Source organism: Oncorhynchus mykiss, chromosome 19, assembly GCF_013265735.2.
Source record: "Oncorhynchus mykiss isolate Arlee chromosome 19, USDA_OmykA_1.1, whole genome shotgun sequence".
Taxonomy (NCBI): domain Eukaryota; kingdom Metazoa; phylum Chordata; class Actinopteri; order Salmoniformes; family Salmonidae; genus Oncorhynchus; species Oncorhynchus mykiss.
Window position 1 is genome coordinate 33,528,055 of NC_048583.1, and position 27,198 is coordinate 33,555,252.

General features: G+C 43.7%; 3 protein-coding genes across 4 annotated transcripts in view; 1 reads left to right on the forward strand and 2 right to left on the reverse strand.

Moving 5' to 3' along the window:
- Positions 1–8,065, forward strand: part of strn3 (striatin, calmodulin binding protein 3) — a 27,712-nt gene extending 19,647 nt beyond the window's left edge. Inside the window, exons 8-16 of the mRNA XM_036954681.1 lie at positions 292–428; positions 1,623–1,798; positions 1,895–1,942; positions 2,106–2,227; positions 2,485–2,652; positions 3,378–3,518; positions 5,636–5,743; positions 5,944–6,030; positions 6,239–8,065. Coding sequence (XP_036810576.1) covers positions 292–428; positions 1,623–1,798; positions 1,895–1,942; positions 2,106–2,227; positions 2,485–2,652; positions 3,378–3,518; positions 5,636–5,743; positions 5,944–6,030; positions 6,239–6,408 — 1,157 coding nt within the window. The 3' untranslated portion in view covers positions 6,409–8,065. The remainder of the gene's footprint in view (positions 1–291; positions 429–1,622; positions 1,799–1,894; positions 1,943–2,105; positions 2,228–2,484; positions 2,653–3,377; positions 3,519–5,635; positions 5,744–5,943; positions 6,031–6,238) is intronic.
- A 137-nt stretch (positions 8,066–8,202) lies between these two features.
- Positions 8,203–13,915, reverse strand: coch (coagulation factor C homolog, cochlin (Limulus polyphemus)). Of its 2 annotated transcripts, none has more exons than XM_021573985.2 (12): positions 13,783–13,915; positions 13,396–13,443; positions 13,024–13,068; positions 12,160–12,316; positions 11,757–11,890; positions 11,489–11,557; positions 11,110–11,163; positions 10,871–11,018; positions 10,648–10,751; positions 10,305–10,525; positions 9,513–10,029; positions 8,203–9,238 (listed from the first exon to the last, which is right to left on the reverse strand). In XM_021573985.2, the coding sequence occupies exons 2-12, from the start codon at positions 13,427–13,429 to the stop codon at positions 9,066–9,068; spliced, it is 1,656 nt and encodes a 551-aa protein (XP_021429660.2). In that variant the 5' UTR covers positions 13,430–13,443; positions 13,783–13,915; the 3' UTR covers positions 8,203–9,065. The 2 variants fall into 2 exon arrangements, with proteins under 2 accessions (XP_021429660.2, XP_021429661.2); XM_021573986.2 differs by having other exon boundaries at positions 13,788–13,913.
- A 4,829-nt stretch (positions 13,916–18,744) lies between these two features.
- Positions 18,745–27,183, reverse strand: opn6b (opsin 6, group member b). Its single transcript, XM_021573989.2, has 6 exons — positions 26,617–27,183; positions 24,749–24,954; positions 23,933–24,032; positions 23,469–23,573; positions 21,847–22,070; positions 18,745–19,431 (listed from the first exon to the last, which is right to left on the reverse strand). The coding sequence occupies exons 1-6, from the start codon at positions 26,723–26,725 to the stop codon at positions 18,991–18,993; spliced, it is 1,185 nt and encodes a 394-aa protein (XP_021429664.1). The 5' UTR covers positions 26,726–27,183; the 3' UTR covers positions 18,745–18,990.
- Positions 27,184–27,198: the final 15 nt, after the last annotated feature.

Consider the following 27,198-nt stretch of genomic DNA (forward strand, 5'->3'; position numbering starts at 1 on the left):
GGCCTAACTTGTGTAGTTGCTTCTCCTCTTTTGTCTGTTTAGGAAATTGTTTCATCGCATGTCTCATTGTTATTCACTCAAGGTTTTGACTTCTACCCAGTGAAATACTTTCTACTATGTTAGACATAAAAACCTTTCCGGCCATGTCACTAAGTCAATCCACTTAGTGTGTGCTCTGCAGTCTTGCCATGCGGGGGAATGTTTTCACACCCCACTGAGAGGCTGAGCTCTTTGTCTAGGTGTGGCCTGTATGTCGTTTACTAAACCTTCTCCTCTCTGTCCTATTCTTAGCCGAGCCCTTACCGTTTCCCTCAGGCGGGGGCAAGTCCTTTATCATTGGCTCTGATGACGTGTTGGAGAGTTTCCTGGGCCTGGGAGACCTGGCTGACCTCACCGTCTCCAACGATGAGGCTGACTACAGCTATGATGTAAGCAACTGTCAGCCCTGAACCATGACCCCCTGAACAGCACCGAACCCTCCTCTCCTCCTGTACCCCTCTCTCATCCTGTACCCCTCCCTGCCTCTCTCTCTCCTCCTGTACCCCTCCCTGCCCTGCCTCTCTCCTCCTGTACCCCTCCCTGCCTCTCCTCCTGAACCCTCCCTGAACACCTCTCCTCCTGTACCCCTCCCTGCCTCTCTCTCCTCCTGAACCCTTATCTCCTCCTGTACCCCTCTCTCCTCCTGTACCCCTCCCTGCCTCTCTCTCTCCTCCTGTACCCCTCTCTCTTCCTGTACTCCTGTACCCCTCTCTCCTCCTGTACCCCTCCCTGCCTCTCTCTCTCTCCTCCTGAACCCTCCCTGAACCTCTCTCCTCCTGTACCCCTCCCTGCCTCTCTCTTCCTGAACCCTTCTCTCCTCCTGTACCCCTCCCTGCCTCTCTCTCCTCCTGAACCCTTCTCTCCTCCTGTACCCCTCCCTGCTTCTCTCTCCTCTCCTGTACCCTTCTCTCCTCCTGTACCCCTCCTGTACCCTCTCTCCTCCTGTACCCCTCCTGTACCCCTCTCTCCTCCTGTACCCTCCCTGCCTCTCTCCTCCTGAACCCTTCTCTCCTTCTGTACCCCTCCCTGCCTCTCTCTCCTCCTGAACCCTTCTCTCCTCCTGTACCCGTCTCTCCTCCTGTACCCCTCCCTGCCTCTCTCTCCTCCTGAACCCTCCCTGAACCTCTCTCCTCCTCCTCCTGAACCCTTCTGTCCTCCTGTACCCCTCTTTCCTCCTGTACCCCTCCCTGCCTCTCTCTCTCCTCCTGAACCCTCCCTGCCTCTCTCTCTCCTCCTGAACCCTAACTGAACCTCTCTCCTCCTGTACCCCTCCCTGCCTCTCTCCTCCTGAACCCTCCCTGAACCTCTCTCCTCCGCCTCAACCACCTCACGCATGCCCACAAAGCGTTGAGAGAGCGGAAGGTTCTCTAGCTTTGACAATTGGTCAGAATGACATGTGTTCATTAGGGGCTTCATTAGGAAGTGGAGGGGCTTGCCGTGCTCAAGTAGTCCTAGTGCGTTACATCCTCCAGTGCTGTTAGCCCCCCCTAGCTAACTCACCACCAACCTGTCTCTATTTTTCACTCCACAGTTGTTTAAAGTTGCTGTTCTCTTTTCCTCCCCTGTCCGGTGTCTATTTTTAGCTGCCAGCCAATAAGGACACGTTCAGGAAGACGTGGAATCCCAAGTACACCCTGCGCAGCCACTTTGACGGGGTCAGGGCTCTGGCCTTCCATCCTGTAGAGCCTGTCCTGGTCACCGTGTCTGAGGACCACACACTCAAACTGTGGAACCTACAGAAGACCGTACCTGCCAAAAAGTACACACACTGTTGGATATCTTGTCATTATGGAATGTCTCATTAAATAAAATCGGTCCGAGAAACCTTTTTTAAAGAACTTTGTTTCTTCTTTAGAAGTGCCTATTTCGATGTGGAGCCCATTTACACATTCAGAGCCCATGTGTAAGTATCTAATAACCAGAAGGAACTGTGGTCATTGTTTATAATAATACGATAAAACCATTTTCAATCAGTCAGGAAAAACTGTTTTGTATATGGCTTTCTCTCACGGTGTAAGCAATTGTTATGAAATGTCACCTTTCTGATACGCCTTTCCTCTCCTCAGTGGGCCTGTGCTGTCCCTGGCTATGACCTCCAGTGGAGAGCAGTGTTACAGTGGAGGGATTGACCACACAATACAGTGGTGGAACATCCCCAGCTCCAACGTGGACCCTTATGACACCTACGGTAAGGTTGACACATCCTCAGCCCCTCTTTAGCGTGGCCAATGTATCTGTCTAGCCTCTGTGCCTTCAGACATTGACCACAGTAACAGAAGTCAGGAATACTTTAATTCGGCCATCATATTATTTGAATTGATGAGTCGACTTCTATTTTCTATCCCCTCATTTTATTCCAATCGCACCCTTGTGTAATCAAAGAGCTGTTTTTCCTCTCTTATTGTATGGGTATCACTGACCCTGTCCCCTCCTCCAACACCTCAGACCCCAGCGTCCTGGCTGGAACCTGGCTGGGCCACACTGACGCTGTGTGGGGGCTGGCCTACAGTGGCATCAAGAACCGCCTGCTGTCCTGCTCCGCAGACGGAACCGTCAAGCTGTGGAACCCCCAGGAGAAGAACCCATGCATCAGCACTTACAACGCAGAGAAAGGTGAGGACACAGGACATAGAAGTAGGCTTAGAACACAGGACATAGAAGTAGGCTTAGAACACAGGACATAGAAGTAGCTTTAGAACACAGGACATAGAAGTAGGCTTAGAACACAGGACACAGAAGTAGGCTTAGAACAGCATTACATTATTAAGGCCCAATAGCTTACTGATGTCCATTTCTCTTACGCCTTGATCATGCTGACAGCGTCATTGTGTTTTGGTACACCAGAAGTACATTCATTTCCAATGGAACTCTGCGTTTGCCTTTAGCGTTGCAGAAGCAGTGCGTTCTGTATGGCTCGTACGTTGGATTGATCAAACTGTGTGCGTAGATGGCTTGACAGAAATGGTAGCAGAAGGTGAATGATGAACTTTCGTTGCGCACCTATCCAGATGACGCTGTAGGTTTGATCGAGGCGTTTGAACAAAGTTGGAGTAAAAAGTAATTGTAAATGACAAGTGAATTTTATATCAGATGTCTTTCATCTGCTCCCTTCATCTAAGAGAGATCCATTTGGTAAGAATAGATTTGACAGCCATACAATCCAAATGCTACGCACTTTAACTTCCCCAGTAGTGTGGGGAGCTCGTTTTTCACACGGACATAACATGACAATGGCACTTGACTGCGGCCCTGTGTCAAGTGGCCAAGGTCAGACAATGGAGGTGCAAAAAGGCTCTTCAACTGGTGCGTGTGTGTGCGCGTGTGTGTGTGTGTGACAGAACACGGCATCCCCACGGCGGTGGACTTCAATGGCTGTGACCCCGCCCACATGGTGGCGTCCTTCAACACGGGCAACGCTGTGATCTATGACCTGGAGACGTCCCAGGCTGCCGTGGTGTTCGCCGGTCAGGGGGAGAACAGTAAGTCTATTGCACCTATCATTTAGCAGCAGGACTACAACAACCCTAGACCAGAGCCTTTCATCATATAGCAGCAGGACTACAACAACTCTAGACCAGAGCCTTTCATCATATAGCAGCAGGACTACAACAACTCTAGACCAGAGCCTTTCATCATATAGCAGCAGGACTACAACAACCCTAGACCAGAGCCTTTCATCATATAGCAGCAGGACTACAACAACCCTAGACCAGAGCCTTTCATCATATAGCAGCAGGACTACAACAACCCTAGACCAGAGCCTTTCATCATATAGCAGCAGGACTACAACAACCCTAGACCGGAGCCTTTCATCATATAGCAGCAGGACTACAACAACCCTAGACCAGAGCCTTTCATCATTTAGCAGGAGGACTACAACAACCCTGGACCAGAGCCTTTCATCATTTAGCAGGAGGACTACAACAACCCTAGACCAGAGCCTTTCATCATTTAGCAGGAGGACTACAACAACCCTAGACCAGAGCCTTTCAACACAACCAGGGAGACTATGGGCCATAAGCTCAGTTAGAAAGGGGAGAACATATAGAATGACTTACTGGATTACATTTTCTATGGGGAGTTTGGGTATACAGAAACATGTTATGGGGAGTTTGGGTATACAGAAACATGTTATGGGGAGTTTGGGTATACAGAAATATGTTATGGGGAGTTTGGGTATACAGAAACATGTGATGGGGAGTTTGGGTATACAGAAACATGTTATGGGGAGTTTGGGTATACAGAAACATGTGATGGGGAGTTTGGGTATACAGAAACATGTTATGGGGAGTTTGGGTATACAGAAACATGTTATGGGGAGTTTGGGTATTTAGAAACATGTTATGGAGAGTTTGGGTATTTAGAAACATGTTATGGGGAGTTTGGGTATTTAGAAACATGTTATGGGGAGTTTGGGTATTTAGAAACATGTTATGGGGAGTTTGGGTATACAGAAACATGTTATGGGGAGTTCGAGTATACAGAAACATGTTATGGGGAGTTTGGGTATACAGAAACATGTTATGGGGAGTTTGGGTATACAGAAACATGTTATGGGGAGTTCGGGTATACAGAAACATGTTATGGGGAGTTTGGGTATTTAGAAACATGTTATGGGGAGTTTGGGTATTTAGAAACATGTTATGGAGAGTTTGGGTATTTAGAAACATGTTATGGGGAGTTTGGGTATTTAGAAACATGTTATGGGGAGTTTGGGTATACAGAAACATGTTATGGGGAGTTTGGGTATTTAGAAACATGTTATGGGGAGTTTGGGTATTTAGAAACATGTTATGGGGAGTTTGGGTATTTAGAAACATGTTATGGGGAGTTTGGGTATTTAGAAACATGTTATGGGGAGTTTGGGTATTTAGAAACATGTTATGGAGAGTTTGGGTATACAGAAACATGTTATGGGGAGTTTGGGTATACAGAAACATGTTATGGGGAGTTTGGGTATTTAGAAACATGTTATGGGGAGTTTGGGTATACAGAAACATGTTATGGGGAGTTTGGGTATTTAGAAACATGTTATGGGGAGTTTGGGTATACAGAAACATGTTATGGGGAGTTTGGGTATACAGAAACATGTGATGGGGAGTTTGGGTATTTAGAAACATGTTATGGAGAGTTTGGGTATTTAGAAACATGTTATGGGGAGTTTGGGTATTTAGAAACATGTTATGGGGAGTTTGGGTATTTAGAAACATGTTATGGGGAGTTTGGGTATACAGAAACATGTTATGGGGAGTTCGAGTATACAGAAACATGTTATGGGGAGTTTGGGTATACAGAAACATGTTATGGGGAGTTTGGGTATACAGAAACATGTTATGGGGAGTTTGGGTATACAGAATATCAGAAAAATGAAAAATCAGAAAAATGTGAAAATCAAGTAAATACTGGGTAACATTATAAATAAGACTCTGAATAATTTTAACTGCTAATGATATGTTTGCGTTTTCCTCTTTATATAGATATCTCATATATCCTAGACTACTAACTTTGTACACAGTTTTAATGGTCTGTCCTCATTTCAGGTGTTGTATTAATAGTGACTGTGTTGTGACCCATTCTCTCACCTGTGTGTTTTCAGCTCTGCCTGGAGCCAACCACATCAATAAGGTAGTGAGTCACCCCACCCTGCCTGTCACCATCACGGCCCATGAGGACAGGGACATCAAGTTCTTTGACAATAAATCAGGTACGTGAACAGAGGAGTACACAGTGTTCAGCTAGCTACTCTGACTGACTGACTGACTAGCTCAGTGAATCAGAGCCTAGATGGGAGAATGACTAAGACCAGTCATATATAGAGAGTTGGGACTGTTTTGTACATGTTCTGTAATCTGTCTGTCTGCCATATCTCTGTACTGACCTGTGTATGTCTGTCCTGTTGTGTAGGTAAAGTGATCCATGCGATGGTGGCCCACCTGGATGCTGTCACCAGCCTGGCTGTGGACCCCAACGGGATCTACCTGATGTCAGGAAGTAAGTACAAGCAATGTAGCTGTGGGGAATTTTTAAAAGGCAGCATTCGATGGTCACCAGCTTACTGGTTCTGATTCCAAGACTAGTATCAATATTCTTCTACACATTTGTATCCTATGACAACACACTCATGTAAAATTCAGGTCGTGCTGATATCCAGAGAGAACATTGCTGATCCTACCTTCCTTTCCTTGTTCCTCCTCCGTAGGCCACGACTGTTCAATCCGCCTGTGGAACCTGGACAGTAAGACCTGTGTGCAGGAGATCACTGCCCACCGCATGAAGTCGGACGAGTCCATCTATGACGTTGCCTTCCACCCGTCTAAGGCATACATAGCAAGTGCGGGGGCCGACGCCCTGGCCAAAGTATTTGTGTAGTAGACAAGCTCTGCTCTGCCAGACTGAGCTGAGCGTGTAGACACAAAGAAAGAATAGACTGCTTCACTGCCTTGTGTAACAAGAGTAGCATTTTATGACACTACATTGACGCTGCCTCCCTCCATCCCTATTGAACTCTACACTTGACAGAAACCAGGTGCCAAGGGGACTTATGCCAGGCATGGTGAGTGGAGGAGCGACCAATCAGTTGTCTGTTTTCAAACACAAAAAAACATTTAACTGTAATTTACTGTAAGTTAAAAGCTGGAGTTAAACAAGCCAGTGTATGTAGCCTTTTGACTAGGTTTGAGCTGAGCTAAGATCTGTCCTGTAGGTATACTTCAGTGACCATGGACGGAGTGGCTGTCGTATGCGTCAGACAGTGGGCCGAGAGAGAGCGAGAGGTCGGGACTGGGTCACGTCTTTTAATCTGATTCACACAACTGGGCTGACCCCGACCATACTGAATTGGCTTAGATATGATCTTTTCACATTGTTCTTTTCACCACGTTTCCAGTGACTATGGTGGATTTGTGACCAGGCCAGTACAGCTCAGCTTGGCTCGGTTTATCTCGCTAGTGTGAAAAGGGTATTGAACGAGACTTGGCCACAGCCCCTGGTGGGCCGACCGGGAGACCCTGCGGCGTGGATTCAGTTCACGCTAAACACGAGTCACAGGCGTCCCCTCAACAACCATGTAGCGAGAGAAAAATATGAATTGAAATATGTCAATCAACTTTAGCATAGGTTACATGACATTTTTGTGTAAAAAAATATATAGTTTTTATAATCCTTTTTATATAAATATAGTCTGTCATAACAGCACTGAAAAAATAGTTTGTTTAAAAAAAAAAAAGCAATATTTATTCCTGGTTTGAACCCTTCATCACAGCTCATGCTGTCCCCTACAACACTGATCTGACTTATTTTCCCCGTCACAGAAAACTCGTTGATCTCGCCCTTCCTAACCCTAGGATGCTATCTCTTACATTGCTTTGACACCGTCAGGTCACGGAAGTAAAGACTAGGACTAAAAGAAGCCCATTTTAATGGCTTCCTGAGAGCTCTTTTTAAATAAACTGCAGCATCCTATCACTATGTGATATTTTTGTACACCTTACTGTATTTGAGTTTATTTATCACAGGTTATTAGACATCTTAATAGTATTTATTTCACTTTCTGTTAGTCTTATCCGTTCAACTACAGACATGGCCCAAGGATCTCTAAGATTGGGCTCTCAAGTGAAACATATAAAATGCAATCTGATGTCAGTCTGAGGTATACGTTTGCCTTATTCTGTTAAATCACTGCTTTGAAGCAAGCATGGAGTGTAACTGTTTCTTTATTAAGGGATTGGAATAGCAAACGTAAGATTAATCACGACTCAATGTTTTGTTTGGTTGTACTATTTTCCTTTTATCTTGCAGAACTGTTTTCAAACGTACGGTGTAGCTAAGACTGTTTTGTTTCTGTCATGCATGATTAATACAATCGTCTTTTTTTCTAGACGTCCAAAAAAAGGTTCTGATCAGTTTGCGAATGTTGATGTTTTGTAAGGTTTTTGATTTACAAACTATGAATCAGCAGATTTTAAAGATTGTACCACATTCAACAGTAATGTATATAAAATGTCTATTATAAATATTAAATGGTGTAGCTGTACATAAAGTATGTTGTGTTTTCTGCATGTAATATAGTTTGCATGATAAACACATCTATTGAAAAGTTGTAAAACAAAAACACTTCTTTATTGAAAGAAAAAAGAAAAGTAATAAATATAGAATCAACCAGAATCATAAAAAAAAATGTAATTTATAAAGTACAGGTCAACATGCAAATGTACTATAAGTATGGTACAGTATACAAGGGAAACTGGCTTTGGGAAAGCGTTCTGTTGTAGGTAACATAGAAGCTTAGCATCAGCAGTTGTGGCCTAGGAAAGAATGGTACTTTTATTCCCTAAATATCATCCCTTACCTTTTAACTAACATACATATGACTACAAGCCATATCAAGCAGAGAAGTGATAACTGTATAGTTGAGGGTGAAAGCGAAGGAATACCTTGGTCTCTAGGCAACATGTTTCTGTGCTTTTTGGTTTGCCTGCTTTGGATTGTTCAAGAAATACAAACTACCTTAACGTATTTCACTATAGTTACGATACACATTGGATAAAACATGAATAGTGCAAACTAGTCACATCTTGAGAACCTATGAATGAATATGGTCTATTATTGAGAATAATGATATCATACTAGTTGAGTAAGGTAATATCCAACTTGATGATCTATGAGTTTTCTGAGAACTCGTGAACCTACAATGCTATTGCCTTGTTAGCTTCTGCTGTACTCTGGTTGTGTTGAACAGTGACTAGCACTATTTTTTTACGGTATTGTTTGTGTTTGCACTGGTATTTGGTAAAACTGATTCCTACTTTGAAGAATTCAACACAATTTACAACCGCCGAGTGGCACTTGATTGAATGAATCCCAAAGAAACAATCAAGTAATTTATAGGTTATTACTATGTAGTAACCATTTTATTTCTCAGTAAATACCTGGTAATTTCTGTACTGTAAAATAAAGTGCCATCTAGATGTTTCCTGTCTTGCTGGGGTTTTCAGCAAGCCCAAACAGCTTCTCTCTGCTACCTCTCCCTAGTTGGCCTCAGTGAAGTCCCTGCAGATGCCCCTTACAAGGGGCTGCTGGAACTGCTGCAGGCCAGTGAACTCCCTGGTGAAGAATGTGTGGCTATCCTTGGGCTCTGACGCCATAGTTTGCAGGTCATCCATTGGAGCCCAGGCCACCCCCACAGAGTAGATGGTGATCCCTGTAGAAGAGGGGGGAGAGATGAGATCAAACGAGTGCTGTGATTCGAAGTGATTGGAATAGGAAGAGCATCATCTAAGAAATCTGATAGTTCAGTGTGATGATGTTATAGCTGCGGTCATTGTCGCTAAAACCTATTTCTCTACTAATAGCACTCAATGTGACAAAACATTTCAGCTCAGCTGTTTTTTTACGTCATACAAACATATTTTGATTTTGTTCTACATGCTAGCCCGACACAAGGCAATACTTTTGCCAAAAAGGAATCCACACACCTTCCTTCTGGGCGGCCAGGGCCGGCCCTCTGACGTCATCGTAGGACTGTCCGTCAGTGACCACTATGAGGAAGTTCCTCCCAGGGCCAGCCTTGCGGGCCAGGAACAGGTTCTGGGTAGCGTAGGCAACGGCGTCTCCCGTGGCCGTGCCCCCACTCATGTAGGGGATCCCCTGCAAGGCCCTGAGGGCATCATCTTTCACTGGGTAGTCGTACATGTTAAACTCCATCCGCTGGTCATAGGTGAACTGGACTGCCCCAACACGTGACCCTATGTCTGAGATGTCGAAGCTACGGGCCACGGAGGTAATGAAGTCCAAGATCAGGCGGAAGTTCCCCTCCCCGACGCTGCTGGAGCCGTCAATGAGGAAGCCCAGGTTGACCGAGTTGTAGCAGGTCTTGGAGCAGAGGAGCTGGTCCACTGAGCACAACTTCTGGGCCAGGGGCTTCACATGCTTGGTGGTGCCGAACCAACTGGGTATGGCGTATGTGAAGTAGCCGTTGTCCTTGCACACTGCCTGGCATGGCACACACAAACACAGTCAGTCAGTGACATATCATCATGTAGATTAGAACACAACAGATATGGCTGGATACTGTAAGTGATGACATCACTGTGATATAGGCCGGTGAATTGATCTTTGCATGACAGTATGTGGTGCCCAGCAAAATCTGCTAACGATTATGGGTAGGGCCAGAACATCATATATCTTTCAAACCACTAAAGTAGAACAGGATGCAGCCAATAAGACAGAGTACCACAGAGTCACGTGTCTCTTGGCTCCCTGCTCACCTTCTTCATGTAGTCCTTGTCTCTGACCATGCCTAGCTCCTCCAGGGCAGGCTTGGCCACTGGCACCAGGAACACGTTGATACCAGACTCTCTGGCCAGCACGGCCGCATCTTCCAGTTCGTCTGAGGGCCAGCCATCTATAAACACCACTATGACCCTGGGGTGACCTCTCCTCACCCCCGTCTGGAAGAAGGACTCCACCGTGTGCATGATGGCCTTACCTGTGGGGACCAGACAGACAGCATGGTCTCAGATGAGCTTTGTTGGGAATCCCCACTACATTTGGCATGCAAATCCATCATGTGGTACTATGTGTATACCAGCAATAAAAATCAGTAAGAACCTGTGTTAGTGTTGCCTCCCAGGTATGCTACCTCTTTGATGGCAAACACCACATCTTTGGGTTGAGTATAGTTAGTCAGGAGAAATTCTGTCCGAGGTGTGTCACTGGAAGGACAAGAGCTCTGTGTTAGCTTCATACAATACTGTACTGTTTTGCTATGGAAGTTAGTGGCTAAATGATTTTTAAAAAATGTGCTAACTGATCACCAAATGAACTGACTCACCTAGCTTGCACCACACCAACATGTGGTCCATTCGGTCCAATCCTTAGCATCACCGCTAACTTGCTGATGAAGTTCTTCTGAAGGTTGAAGCGACGCTGCCCAATGTTGTTGCTGCTATCCAGCAGCAGGGCTATCTCCATCTGGCAGTCTGGAAGGAGAGAGCAAGACGTGGGCATTCTGGAAGCAAAATAAAAATGTTCGACACAATCAAAGCAAAGCACAACATGACACAAACATACCTCTATTTCCTCCTGTAGTCATTTTCTTCACCGGCTTCTTTAATGTTTTCTTCACTGCAAGACAGACGGGCTCTGGTTACGGCATGTGGTGCTCGTACATGTTAAGAGTTTCAATAAAAATACCCGTATCTGTAATGTAAATAAGGAAGACGGGTATCTCTGTGGAATACGTCATGGTAGCTCTGGAGGGTCTGAAAACAGAACCATTTAGTAATGAAGATATCAAGCAATTGTACTTTTGGATACGTAGTCAGCACTGAAATTCAACTTCTAGTCAGGTATGAGGACCAAGAGAGGATGTGTCCATAAAATATAATGCGTATCCCATGTAGTATTGGTGACCATCATGTGCAGTTTAATCTACACGTTAGAATTGTACCTGGTCCTGGTGCAGGGAGGACAGTTGTGGCTATCTGGGAGGACACCTCCTGAGGCACATGAACAGATTCTGACAACAAAGAGTCAGATGTTTTATCAAAACGTGTCATTAAGGAAAAATCACTTCATTGCAAATCGTTCAAAAACATCAACATTGAATATGATTAAATACCATTCGAGTCATTCTTCATGCCTACTCAGCCTTCGAGTCACATTTTCCCCTGTGGAATGTACAATATTAAACATGTTTGGTATTTGGCGCCACCTACGGGCCACAGTGAATGATGCGGTCCACCTGGACAGGGCCTGAGATTGGACTCCATGGGAGTAGGAGCCGAGGTAGTTCTGTATGCCTTGCAGTTTGTGGACCTTCACTGGTCCCCCCGAGGACCTTATCACCCCCCTGAGAAAAGTGGTCAAATACAGTGAAAAATGTAAATGAGTAGTAAGCGGCCCGTCACTGCAAACTTTGAGGGAAGGGAAGATAGATGAAGAATGCAGATGCTGCAGAAGCTATACTGACTCTCTCTGTACATCAATACTCGTTGAGAAAGAAAAGAAGGGGATTGAGGTGAAACTTTATAGCATGTACATTAGCCAAACATTATCCCTCTCCTGGCCTACACAAAGCCTCTTATTCTTAGCCCTGCTATTGATCTCCTCCAGCCTTACTGGTGCACGGCTGCGCCACACACGCTGGACACGGCGGCGTACACCCGAGAACCAAACACAGACACCCTCCAGAGGGTGCAGTTAGGCGGACAGAGGACCAACTGCTTCTCCTCCGTCAGATCTGCCCCACGGGTCGTACAGGTGATGGGGGTGGTAACTGAGACAGAAAGAGAGAGATAGAGCGAGAGAATAAATGGAGAATACTGCCTGCACTCTGTGTGTTTTCTGCCAGGTAGCCTATACCTATTCGTTTGGTATGGCTTTCCCTTCCTCGGAGCCACAACTCGATACCAAAGCCTGCAGGCTATAATAGAGAACAACTCTGAAGACAAAATACCCTCAGTCACACCTCTACGTTAATTACATTTTGAAGAAAAATCATAAACATTACCGTTTGCTTTTGAGGAATTTCTTCCAAATCAAACAGAGACTGGGCTTACCGTTGAACATATCTCTGAGCCAAAGGCCACAAGGCTCGAGCAGTGGCTCTCAACAATAACATCCTGACACTTCTGCCTTAATGAAATAAGTATCATATTTGGTTTGGGAGTCTTCCAAGTAAAACTGACTGGTTAACAAACTAAATAAATCCACTGATACAACACCATCAAATACATATTTTTCTCCACATACAGCAGCTACTGTTCATCAATAAACTCTCACATTTTTAAATATTTGACTATCTTGCTGAGCTGTGCAGTTCTCAACTGTCTCTCTGTGGGACTACGTTGGATCAAATTAAGATGTGTGACATTAATGAACACATTGTTAATTCCCAGAATACTAGTAGTATCACACCTACAGTATCTCATCTGCCTAATATTGACAGAGGGAAAAAAAACAATGTGTTTATGAGATACTAACCACTTGAGTCAGATCCAGATGCTCTGCATGTCATAGACAGAATGCCTGTGGGAATTAAACAAAGTGATCATTGAAGCTTTGACAATAATGTCAAAGTTCACTCAATAACATTGAATATGCATTCATGAAATCTTAGTTACATATTATAGTTCATTACACAAAGCTTTGACATGTATATATTTTTTTGCACAGTACTAATTTCATCATTATGACAAAACTCTACAATGCCTTTTTGATCAGATATGACCGTTTTTGAATTATTCCATTCCATTGTTATTTTAAGTGAAACCGAAAAATACATTTCCTAGACAACTCATACAAGGTAGATGATGTGGCACATTTAGTGTGTCAATTGCACCAACCAGTGCTTACCTAACAGGTGTAGAACAGCAAACAAAATTGGCATGATGACCCAAACACCTACAATGTAATAAGCAACCAGAAAAACATTTTACATTTCTTCAACAATTAGAGATATACAATTACTAGTAGTTGATAAGACGAAACGCATAAGAAAAAAGCACATCAACTAACAATGCAATAAGACAGGTTTTAAGTTTTTGGTTATCAATTCATAGAAAAGTACGCCACTTTTATTTAGACAAGTTAGATATCTGCAGCTTGGACGATGTTCAGTCATGCGTTCAACACAACAGAGCATCTCTGTCTCTATGGGATTAAAGCTGAAAGAAAGTATGAAAACACATTCATTACAGCCCCCCCCCCCCCCCACCCCCACCCCCACACACACACACACACCTTACAGACAATTTGTAGAATACGGTTTCCTTGAGATCTAAGATTCCATATGGCAAATTCTTGCAGGGGGAAGGAAAAAGGTGCTATTCATTGGAAGTGTGTAGTATTCCTGGGATCACATCTGAACCTCCAGAGAGAGCTGGCTCCTTAAATAATGTCCTCAAACTTCCCAGTCATCTCCCAGTGACATCAGAGGAGGAGGGGTCTACTAGAGACCCGCGTTCAACCTGAGAAGGGTCATCTGAACCAAGCAGCCAGGACAATAAGGTGGCCTCAAAATTAGCCAGAAATTAAATAGGAGTCAAAGAAAGTGAGGTTGATGTGATGATTGCAGGTACCGTGTTAGAATATAAGGCAGATTAAGAAATCAAAGTAATTAAACATAACAGTAGAAGACTGATCATATTGTACCAGACAAATACTACGGGGATCACATATACTGAAACATCTGCATTCAATTTTGTAAATTGCTTTGGATAAAAGTGTCTGACAATTGGCATAAAGACTCACTGCAATCTATGCTGCCATGTGCTTTGGTGACCACGTTTCGATCCTCAGGTCTTCACCTACTTCTAGAAGCTAGTATGTACAGTACTGTCAGAAAGTATTCACACCCCTTGACTTTTCCCACATTTTGTTGTGTTACAACCTGAATTTTAAATGGATTCAATTGAGATGTTTTGTCACTGGCCTACACACAATAACCCATGATGTCAAAGTGGAATGTTTCTTTTTGAGCTGAAATGTATTGAGTCAATAAGTATTCAACCCCTTTGTTATGGGAATCCTAAATAAGTTCAGGTGTAACAATTTGCTTAACAAGTCACATAAGCTATATGGACTCCTTCTGTGTGCAATAATAGTGTTTAACATGATTTTTTAATCTCTAACTCATCTCTGTACCCCACACATACAATTATCTGTAAGGTCCCTCAGTCGAGCAGTGAATTTAAAACATAGATTCAACCACAAAGACCAGGGAGGTTTTTTAATGCCTCTCAACAAAGGGCACCTATTGGTAGATGGGTAAAAATAAATAAAAAGCAGACATTGAATATCTCTTTGAGCATGTTGGTTATTAATTACACTTTGGATGGTGCATCAATACACCCAGTCACTACAAAGATACAGGCGTCCTTCCTAACTCAGTTGCCATAGAGGAAGGAAACCCCTCAGGGATTTCACCATGAGGCCAATGGTGACTTTAAAACCTTTACAAAGTTAAATGGCTGTGATAGGAGAAAATTGAGGATAGATCAACAACATTGTAGTTACTCCATCATACTAACCTAATTGACAGAGTGAAAAGAAGGAAGACTGTACAGAATACAAATACTCCAAAACATGCAACATGTTTGCAACAAGGCACTAAAATTATACTGCAAAAAAATGCAGCAAGCAATTAACTTTTTGTCCTGAAAACAAAGTGTTAAGTTTGTGGCAAATCCAATACAACACATTACTCATAACACTCTCCATATATTAACAAACATAGTGGTGGCTGCATCATATTATGAGTATGCTTGTAATCGTTAAGGACTGGAGATTTTTCAGGATAAAACATTTACGGAATGGAGCTAAGCACAGGCAAAATTGTAAAGGAAAACCTGGTTCTTTCTGCTTTCCAGCAGACACTGGGAGATTAATTCACCTTTCAGCAGGATAGTAACCTAAAACACAAAGCCAAATCTACACGATGACAGTGAATGTTCCCGAGGTTAGAGTTTTGACTTAAATCTACTTGAAAATATATGGCAAGACATGGAAATGGCTGTCTAGCAATGATCAACAACCGACTTGACAGAGCTTGAAGAATTTTTCAAAGAATAATGGGCAAATGTTGCACCATCCAGGTGTGGAAAACTCTTAAGAGACTTACCCAGAAAGACTCAAAGCTGTAATCACTGCCAAAGATTATTCTAACATTTATTGACTCAGGGGGTTGAATATTTATGTAATCAAGATATATTAGTGTTTTTTTGTTTGTTTTTCAAATGCTAGAATTTGTTTTGTGTAGAGCGTTGACAAAAAAAAAAATGCAATTAAATCCATTTGAATCCCATTTGTAAGACAACAAATTGTGGAATTAAGTCAAGGGGTGTGAGTATTTTCTGTGGGCACTGTTACATGCTCCATAGATACACATGTTCATCATTGTTATAAAAATCCCCATCCCTTTCACTGTCAGAGAGAAAAGGAAGAGGAGGTCACCATGACAACCCCTACAGCTGCTTGATATTCTCATCATGTCTTTTTGTCCTCCAGAACGGCAGAGTGCCATCCTCTCAATATTTTCTTCTGGACAGAGTCCCAGTGGAGCTCAGTGAGATCAATGTTAGACAGATAAACTAGGGATAACCTGAACCTCTCCTCTTGTTGAAGCCAAAGCCACTAGGGTGCCATCCGGACACCATGGTCCAGGTGTTAGTATGGCCTTTCACCATCACAGCATCAGTGTAGCCAGTGATTATGTTAATGTCAGATTTAGTTGTTGTAGTTATGTCAAAAAGGCTACGATCACGTAAATCACCTGGGGTGAAGTGTTGCCTGCCCTCACTGCCAACATTCAGAAAGAAGGAAAGAAAGAGATTCCATAAGAAGAAGGTGAGTATCTAAAACCTGTTCTACGGTGTCTGTGTACGCTCAAAATCAAGCTCAGTTTGAAGTATTTGAAATAGTATTTGGTCTGATTTGACCTGGGAACTTTCCCTCGAGAGGCAGGTCCGAATGCGTCGGTTCTCTCTGGGGACTGGGACACATACTCCACACATTCTAATGACACACATTTCATTACTCCTCCAGCACTACATATAAACCTCTCGGAGCATGCATTTACAGTACATTACTCCGCCTAATTGAAAACACCAACAAACATTTCAGCATGGCAGGAGTTATACTATAAAGCTAACGGAGAGTGTAGGCTTGGCTGGGTGTTGCTAAGTAAGCAGGTGATGGTCACAAGGAGAACTTGGCCTGTGACTCCATGCTCAGCCATGTGGGGTGAGACTGAGGAGCTGACAAAAAGAGAACTGACATAGCTGTTTCAGCATGGGCCAAGCAGAATGGGTCGCTGTAATGTATTTAGTATATTGGGAGACTTGATTGGAGAAACACAGCAACCTACTCAAGAGTTCAAGGCTCATCCTCTGACCATGCCACCATAGACCAAGGAATATCAAATGCATTTCTATTCCTTGCCATAGCCACAAGCAACAAGGCGCATCAGATTGTTATTCATTTTGGTATACACTTTCTAAACAATTCAACATCCTGTGTACGTTTATTTATTTTTATTTCACTTTTATTTAACTAGGCAAGTCAGTTAAGAACAAATTCTTATTTAGAATGACGGCCTACCCAGGCCAAACCCGGACGATGCTGGGCCAATTGTACGCCGCCCTATGAGACTCCCAATCACGGCCGGATGCGATTCAGCCTAGACTTGTGAATGCAGACTGCTTTCAAGTTCGAACCTTGATGGTCCTATGTCTGAGGGAAAATTTATAGTACTTTTCTGTTAAAACATTGTCAAAGTAAAATGAATGAGAAACTATCATCTAAAAAGTTGAATATCACATTTAAACGAACATAGATTAGAGATGCTCTTTCTTCCAGAAAGAGGGATTTCACTAACAAGCTGATGTTTTTGTGGTATTTTCTTGGAGGGGTGGATTGGTTTATTTTGTGTCACCGTGCTCGTGGTGTTGGCAGGGCTGGGGTAGCTGTGTTTGGTCAGTTATGGGGACCCCTGATGGGTTATTGTGTGCCTGTCCCATGTCATTAGTCCTGCTGAAATTCCAGCTGCCGCGGAGTCCTGAGGTAACTTTCACTCTGAAGTCACTCGTGTGTCCATAATGGCACCCTATTCCCTATAAAGTGCACTACTTTTGACCAGGGCCCGCGTCAAATGTAATGCACTAAATAGGGAATAGGTTGCCATTTCGGACGCAGCCACTGTGTTGTGGTTTATAATTACTCATAGAAGAGAAAGGGGACTTACGGCAGCCATTACCTTGTCATTATCTGAGACAGGCTGTTATTACAAAGGGAGACTATTGTTAACTTGTTCAGTTATAATTCCATTGTTGAACCCAACTGGATTACAGTGGCTTGTGTTTGTTTTATTGAGGGGAGACTTGGTAATATTTATTCAGCAGACGCACAAGCTGACCAATAAAACCACAGCCTCTGGAGTGGAGTTACCCTCATACAGTATATCCTATATCCTTCCTAATTCCAGGCCACAGTACAGTACACTCCACAGTACTACAGTAATCCTACTTGTCATTTGCACATGACTGATATTTATTGCAGTATCTCTTTCACAGTCATTGTTTTTATGTTACCCGTGTCTATGGATTGTTGCTCTTGTTTCAGTGTGTTGTTGCACTGCAATAAGAGGACAAATAAAGCTGTACTGAATTGAACAGTAACCTCTTTCCATTCTGTGGTTGTTGTGTTGTTTTCCGCTTTCTCCTCTTGGTCCAACAGATTCAGCTGTGTACCAGCCAGTCTCCCTGTGAGGGCTGGCTCACATTCTCCCAGTTTCCCAAGCTCCCTCAGGGCTCCCACAGGGCAGAGGGGGGACAAAACCCAGATTAGCGACTTCAGGTCAAGGCAGAGCCTTTTCTCACTTCTCCACCTCATTATTTCTGCACACAAGCCCTCTGTGAGTGACTGAGAATTAATGTACAACATCAGCGCCTGATATAACCCCCTTTGAGTCAAGTCATCGTTGATTGATGAGCATTTGGAAGTTATTTTTTGGGACGGCGTACAAACCTAAAACCAATTTTTTTTTTTTTTTTAAATAACTAAATTATTTACAGCTTTAGAGTAACATGTAAAACAAATATGATTTAACTTAGACCCTAAATTGATAGTGCCGTCACATACTGTAAATCCTTCAACATCAGTGATTCCAAATAATTCAGGTGAGGCCAAAACCAATGTCTTCTCTTGATTAAAAAAAAAAAAAAGTAAGTCCAGACGGTTGCTGTGCTGTGAGAAAAATGTACGTGTGTACAGGCGATCAGAGTGCTGTGGAGGTGAACAGTTAACAGTGAGAGCTGAGCTCCGCTGTGGAGAGAGAGAGAGAGAGAGAGTGGGAGAGACAGCGAGACAGAATCAGAGACCGAGAAATAGAGAGACAGAGAGAGACCGAAAGAGAGAAACAGAGGGACAGAGACAGAAACAAAGAGACAGAGCTCACAGGCGCCCAGAGTCACTGAGTTTCCTCAGGAACAGGCGATGACTGGGAGCCGGGGCTATCATCGGGGGCATAAGAGGACAACTCTGGTTCTCCCCCCTCTCCTCCACACCCCTTTCACTACCCAGCTCTACCCCAGAGTCCAGGTCATCCACCCCTCCATTCACCTCCATAATGTCCAGGTCAATCTGCACCTCGTCGGGCCTGTGGGAGAGGTCCGGTTTGTGGTGCAGGCAGTGGAACTGGGCTCTGAAGTCTTGTCTGAACTTGGAGTTCAGGCCCAGGTAGATGAAGGGGTTGTAGGAGCTGGCTGACTTAGCAAACAGGCTGGCCAGGATGCTGTGGAGAGGAGGCACCTGGTGACCACAGGCAGACCACATGGAGATGACTGTGTAGGGAGACCAGGCCAGCAGGAAGGCTGAACACAAGATCAGAGACACCTGGGGGAGGAGGAGGGAGTTGGTATAACATACACACACAGGACAGTTTATTAGGTACACCCATCTAGTACCGGATCGGACCCCTACATAACATCCTGAAATGTTCGGGGCACGGATTCTACAAGTCAGAAACGTTCCACAGGGATGTTGGTCCATGCTAGAGGTTGACCGATTATGATTTTTCAACGCCGATACCGATTATTGGAGTACCAAAAAAGCCGATACCGATTAATCTGCCAATTGTTTATTTATTTATTTGTAATAATGACAATTACAACAATACTGAATGAACACTTATTTTAACTTAATATAATACATCAATAAAATCAATTTAGCCTCAAGTAAATAATGAAACATGTTCAATTTGGTTTAAATAATGCAAAAACAAAGTGTTGGAGAAGAAAGTAAAAGTGCAATATGTGCTATGTAAGAAAGCTGACGTTTCAGTTCCTTGCTCAGAACATGAGAACATATGAAAGCTGGTGGTTCCTGTTAACATGAGTCTTCAATATTCCCAGGTAAGAAGTTTTAGGTTGTAGTTATTATAGGAATTATAGGACTATATCCCTCTATACCATTTGTATTTCATTAACCTTTGACTATTGGATGTTCTTATAGGCACTTTAGTATTGCCAGTGTAACAGTATAGCTTCCGTCCCTCTCCTCACTCCTCCCTGGGTTTGAACCAGCAACACAACAGCCACCATCGAAGCAGGTTACCCATGCAGAGCAAGGGGAACAACTACTAGAAGGCTCAGAGCGAGTGACGTTTGAAACGCTATTAGCGTGCGCTAACTAGCTAGCCATTTCACTTCGGTTACACCAGCCTCATCTCGGGAGTTGATAGGCTTGAAGTCATAAACAGCGCAATGCTTGACGAACAACGAAGAGCTGCTGGCAAAACGCACGAAAGTGCTGTTTGAATTAATGTTTACACGCCTGCTTCTGCCTACCACCGCTCAGTCAGATACTTAGATACGTGTATGCTCAGTCAGATTATATGCAACGCAGGACACGCTAGATAATATCTAGTAATATCATCAACCATGTGTAGTTAACTAGTGATTATGATTGATTGTTTTTTATAAGATACGTTTAATGCTAGCTAGCAACTTACCTTGGCTTACTACATTCGCGTAACAGGCAATCTCCTTGTGGAGTGCAACGAGAGAGAGGCAGGTCGTTTTTGAGTTGGACTAGTTAACTGTAAGGTTGCAAGTTTAGATCCCCCGAGCTGACAAGGTGGAAATCTGTCGTCTGCCCCTGAACGAGGCAGTTAACCCACCGTTCCTAGGCCGTCATTGAAAATAAAAACGTGTTCATAACTGACTTGCCTAGTTAAATAAAGGTATCAATATATATATATATATATATATATATATATATATATATATATATATATATATATATATATATATATATATATATATATATATATATATATATATATATATATATAAATAAAGGAATAAATAAATAGGCAAATCGGCAGCCAAAAATACCGATTTCCGATTGTTATGAAAACTTGAAATTGGCCCTAATTAAATCGGCCATTCCGATTAATCGGTCGACCTCTAGTCCATGCTGACATCACGCAATTGCTACAGATTGGATGGTGCTACACAATGTTTTTCCATTCCTCAATTTGTCCTACGTTGGCGATCGCGTGCTCACTGGAGCCGCTCCCTGTTGTTTTTAGCTGATAGGAGTGGAACGTTGTGTGGTCGTCTGCTGCAATAGCCCATCCGTGATGCCTTTCTGCACACCACTGCACCATTATTTGCCTGTTTGTGGCCCGCCTGTTAGCTTGCACGATTCTTGACATTCTCCTTTGAACTCTCATCAACGAGCGGTTTTCGCTCACAGGACTGCCGCTGACTGGATGTTTTTTGTTTGTCGCACCATTCTCTGGAAACCCTAGACACTGTCATGCGTGAAAAGCCCAGGAGGCCGTTTCTGAGATACTGGATCTGGCGAGTCTGGCACGGACGATCATACCACGCTCAAAGTCGCTTAGGTCACTCGTTTTGCCCATTCTAAATGTTAAAACGAACAGTAACTGGATGCCTTGATGCCTGCTTTATATAGCAAGCCACGGCCATGTGACTCGGTGTCTGTGGGAGCGATCCATGTTCGTGAACGGGGTGGTGTACCTAATAAACTGGCCGTTGAGTGTACACTACATGCATAGCCACAAACACTGACATAACCAATACCTTCTGAAGACATTATAACCTTGCATTGGACTAAAATTATAATGAAATCAAAGCAGTTTACAGCTAAAAGAGCAGACCATCAGCAGACACAATGCTAGATTCAATTTGTACTTTGAATCCCACAGCATTCACCATTATGGAACATGTACCAAATCCTGCAGCTATTAATCGTTTGTAGACTGGGAGCTCCCGCACTCACCGTTGTTATACTGCGCTCCAACTGATTCTCTCTCTCGCTGGCTGCTCCCCCTCTGCTGGACTTATGGCTGTTGTTGACCGTCCGGATGATGGACACGTAGGAGAACCATATGACCACGAATGGGATGAAAAAGTTGAAGGTGAAGATGAGGATGACATAGAGTCTGTACGACACAGAGAACCTGGCCTGGACCCAGTCTATCTCACACGTCCCATACTTACGAGCTGCAAGGTGGAAAACAAAGAATTAACCAGGTTGATTGGTTATAATGATCATTGATCAATCAACTCCTTTTAACCACATATTTTTGTATGTGCATATATTACAACAAATATGCACACAATTATGAGGCCACCCCATCAAATTAGTAGATTGGGCTATTTCAGCCACATCCATTGCTGACAGGTATATAAAATTGAGCACAAAGCCATGCAATCTCCATAGACAAACATTGGCAGTAGAATGGCCTTACTGAAGAGCTCAGTGACTTTCAACGTGGCACCGTCATAGGATGCCACCTTTCCAACAAGTCAGTTCATCAAATTTCTGCCCTGGTCAACTATAAGAGCTGTTATTGTGATGTGGAATGTCTAGAACAACAACGGCTCAGCCACAAAGTGGTAGGCCACACAAGCTCACAGAACGGGACTGCCTAGTGCTGAAGCGCGTAAAAATCATCTGTCCTCGGTTGCAACACTCACTGAGTTCCAAACTGCCTCTGGAAGAAATATCATCACAATAACTGTTCGTCTGGAGATTCATGAAATGGGTTTTCATGGTCGAGCAACCGCATACAAGCCTAAGATCACCATTAACAAAGCCAAGTGTCGCCTGGAGCGGTGTAAAGCTTGCCGCCATTTGATTCTGGAGTGGTGGAAACAAGTTCTCTGGAGTGATGAATCACGCGTCACCATCTGGCAGTCCGTCTGACGAATCTGGGTTTGGCGGATGCCACAAGAAAGCTACCTATCCCAATGCATAGTGCCAAATGTAAAGTTTGGTGGAGGAGGAATAATGGTCTGGGACTGTTTTTCATGCTTTTGGCTAGGCCCCTTAGTTCCAGTGAAGAGAAATCTTAACACTACAGCATACAATGACATTCTAGATGATTCCAACTTTGTGGCAACAGTTTGAGAAAGATCCTTTCCTGTTTCAGTATGACAATGCCCCTGTGCACAAAGCGAGGTCCATACAAAAAGGGTTTGTTGAGATATGTGTGGAAGAACTTGACTGGCCTGCACAGAGCCCTGACCTCAACCCCATGGAACAACTTTGGGATGAATTGGAACGCCGACTGCGAGCTAGGCCTTATCTCCAGCACAAGTGCCCGACCTCACTAATGCTCATGGCTGAACGGAAGCAAGTCACCGCAACAATGTTCCAACATCTCGTGGAAAGCTTTCCCAGAAGAGCGAAGGAGGGTGTAGCAGCAAAGGGAGGACAAACGCCATATTAATGTCCATGATTTTGGAATAAGACGACAAGCACGTGTCCACATACACTACATGACCAAAATAATCTACTTTATCAGAGAGGTGAGCGAGATGCCCACAATGTAACCAATGTTCTAATGCGGTTTCCCTAGGTCTGGAATTTCAGAGGCTACATTGAGAGGGTCCTACCTGTGTAACTCCCCCAGCCCACGAGGGGCGCTCCAGCCCAGAAGAGGGCACACAGCCACACTGCCACAATCACCACGGCAACGTTACAGTGGTTGTTATAATGAGCTGAAAGACAAGACATGTAGTTACTAAACAGAGATGGTATTATATGACGAAACATGGGGAAGAAACAAATTATTTGGGGATTTCACAAAAAACAAGTAGGACAACTGAGATTATATTCATGATTCGCTCTCTAATAGTTCCATCTGTGCCATCTAGCCGGCGGTCAGGGAGCCCTGAACAGCATAAGGCCTTAACCTGGAGCAGCAGAATAATGAGTTTATAGTGGCTGCCATTGAGCCAGGGTGCCATGCCCTGAGCAACTTGACCAGGGGAAGCTTCAGCCCCAACCCTGCATGCCCTGGCATGGGACCTAGCCAGCAGCCCTCAGGCTTGGCAGGGCCACAGCATAGACTACATACCATAGCTGGGCTGGCATCCTTTGATGTAGCGAACGACACTGATGGATGTCAGTGTGTTGATGCTGATGAGCCCAAAGAGCATGATCAGGAAGCCGTCCACCTGACGGACACACACACACACACACACACACACACACACACACACACACACACACACACACACACACACACACACAGATTAGGATGAAGTGCTTGCAGCTCTCTGCCAACCTGAGGGAACGGAAGGAATCTTTCCAAACCATGTTGTGTCATCACCCTCTAACCAGACTCTCAGGGTACAAGCCAGGTAGACTGACTAATGCAGGATAAAAGCACACACTCTTCTCTGGTGGAATGTGATGTTGTTCTTTCTGTCATTTATTCCAGTCGTCTGTCAAATGGAGTGGTGGGAGTCCTGGGTAGCCACGGTAACAGTACTAAGGGAAGTTGCTTTAATTTCCTGTTAAACTGATACTTTATTTCTTAATAGTCGAAAAATGCTAAGTTACAATACCATATAAAATATGTTATTGTACAAGTTGTCCTTGAGCTTATTCAGATCAGAGAATCACCTCTTGATTTCACCCTGAAATTCTAAGATGTTAATGTGCTGATCTTATCTGTGTAGCTCTAATGTAGTTCTGTGTTGAATTTCCCAAGATCTGGGACAATGTCAAAAATGCTTTCAATGTAAATCTATTTAGTGCTCTTGAATCTCATTCAAGGCATTAAAATAGTAATTAAATAATAACAACTAGAATTACAAATCTTCTTATAAGTCCATATGGGTAATATGAATCAACAACAAAAAACTACCAACCAACATTCCTACTGTACCTGGCAGGTCCAGATGGTCTTGATCAGCAGGCCGTCGTCCCTGAACAAGTTGAAGATTTCCAGTATCCCTCTGGAGTAGCCGAAGATCGCGACGCCAGCGTCGGACACAGCCAGATTGAGAGTGAGTAAGTCCTGTGGCTCAAGACTGTGTCTCTGCTTGACCAACAGTAGAATCACCACTCCATTACCTAGACAGGAAAGCCACCCTGAAATTGTAAACAAAAAAACGTATAACATTATCATAACAATGTCACAACAAAGTCACCCACAGGGTTGGAGAGTAACTCATTACATGTAATCTGTTCAATGTTATCTGATTACAAAAAAGGAACTGTAATCAGATACGTTACCTGGAAAAACACATTGTAATCAGATTACAGATACTTTGAAAAAACTAGATTACTTTTAAATTCACAAATAAAATAAATGTTTATTTGTCACATGAGCTGAATACAATAGGTGTAGACCTAACAGTGAACTGCTTACTTACAGGCCCTTAACCAACAATGCAGTTAAGAAAATACCTACAAAAAGTAAGAGAAGAATAACAAATAATTAAAGAGCAGTAGTAAATAAAAATAGTGAGGCTATATACAGGGGGTTTCCGGTACAATGTCAATGTGCGGGGGTACCGGTGTCAAGGTAATTGAGATAATATGTACATGTAGGTAGAGTTATTAAAGTGACTATGCAAAGATAATAACAGAGAGTAACACCAGCGTGGGGGGGGAGGGGGGGGGGGGGGCAATGCAAATAGTCTGGGTAGCCATTTGATTAGCTGTTCAGGAGTCTTATGGCTTGGGGGTAGAAACTGTTTAGAAACCTCTTGGACCTAGACTTGGCACTCCGGTACCACTTGCCGTGCGGTAGCAGAGAGAACAGTCTATGACTTGAGTGGCTGGAGTTTTTGACCATTTTTAGGGCCTTCCTCTGACACTGCCTGGTATAGAGCTTCCTGGATAGCAGGAAGCTTGGCCCCAGTGATGTAAAGAACCGTAGTGCTCTGCGGTCGGAGGCCGAGCAGTTGCCATACCATGCAGCAATGCAACCCGTCAGGATGCTCTCGATGGTGCAGCTGTAGAACCTTTTGAGGATCTGAGGACCCATGCCAAATCTTTTAGTGCCGTGAGGGGGAATAGATTTGGTTGTGCCCTCTCTCTCGTCGACTGTCTTGGTGTGCTTGGACCATGATAGTTTGTTGGTGATGTGGATGCCAAGGAACTTAAAAGCTCTCAACCTGCTCGACTACAGCCCCATCAATGAGAATGGGGGCGTGCTCTGTCCTCCTTTTCCTGTAGTCCACAATCATCTCCTTTGTCTTGATCACGCTGAGGGAGGGGTTGTTGTCCTTGCACCACAAGGTCAGGTCTCTGACCTCCTCCCTATAGGCTGTCTCATCGTTGATCAAGCTTACCACTGATGTGTCATCGGCAAACTTAATGATGGTGTTGGAGTCGTGCCTGGCCATGCAGTCATGAGTGAACAGGGAGTACCCATACTGTTAAAGGATATTTGCGAAAAATATATATTACGACACCTTTTTGTTTTCTCAATTACATTAAATTCAGATTATTTTTTTTAAAGTGCAAGTTTAAGTTTGTTCCACCTGATGGATCCTTTATGTCTCCTAATGCCTCTTAACAGGAAAGTAATTCAAAAGTTATCAGATTACATTACTGAGTTTGGGTAACCCAAAAATGATATTACGGATTACAATTTTGGACAGGCAACTAACTAGTAACTGATTACATTTAGAAAGCGACCTACCCAACATAAGTCACCACTTATTTATTTTGTGAAAGTTGTCTACTCTATATTATCAACAGTATGGGAATATATCACTTTGGCAAGGAAGACAGAATAATTACCTATTATCAACAAGTAAACACCAACGGCAGTCTCCCCCTCGGCTGACAACCTGTAGACAGATACATTAGGAGGGAATATGTTGGTGTCCTCCATCAGCACCCTTGTCATCTGAGCACCTCACGGCCAAGATCCAAGCTTTTATGACGGTCTCATTTCAAACACACATGGTCTGAAGACCCCGGTATGTTCTGATCCAGGACAGCTGAAGTGAATGATGTCCCAGGGACCCCTCAGGTAGATGGTAGCATTCTCTGTCGTAATTCCAACTGAGACAGAGTTGAGAATGCCCCTCTCAGTCTCTCCCATAGAATGACCCTGTCTGTGTATGCAAGGCAGGTGTACAGAAATAGAACTGGCATGGTTGTGTCCTACATACATTAGCCTAATCCCTTGATCCGGTTAATGAGAGTGGCTGCTGCAACGCTAGCCACGGAAGTCAGGTCAGCTAATAATACACTTCGATACATACTTGGTGGCACCTAAAGCTGGTCAAGGTAGCAGTCTTAGTCTATGGTGTTGGGCAATACAGAAAATAAACCGCAGCAACTTGTGTAATAGTGGTGAGTTCTCCATGCTACAAC

Excerpts from the sequence above, each read along its gene's own strand:
- opn6b (XM_021573989.2), bottom strand. The coding sequence starts at position 26,725 with ATGACAAGGGTGCTGATGGAGGACACCAACATATTCCCTCCTAATGTA. Across the intron at positions 23,574-23,932 it reads AGGATGCCAGCCCAGCTATG|CTCATTATAACAACCACTGT; the intron begins GTATGTAGTCTA and ends CTTGTCTTTCAG. Across the intron at positions 22,071-23,468 it reads GGGCTGGGGGAGTTACACAG|CTCGTAAGTATGGGACGTGT; the intron begins GTAGGACCCTCT and ends TCCACCTTGCAG.
- coch (XM_021573985.2), bottom strand. The coding sequence starts at position 13,429 with ATGCCAATTTTGTTTGCTGTTCTACACCTGTTAG. Across the intron at positions 11,164-11,488 it reads CCTCCCTGCACCAGGACCAG|TGAAGAAAACATTAAAGAAG; the intron begins GTACAATTCTAA and ends TCTGTCTTGCAG. Across the intron at positions 10,030-10,304 it reads ACAAGGACTACATGAAGAAG|GCAGTGTGCAAGGACAACGG; the intron begins GTGAGCAGGGAG and ends GTGCCATGCCAG.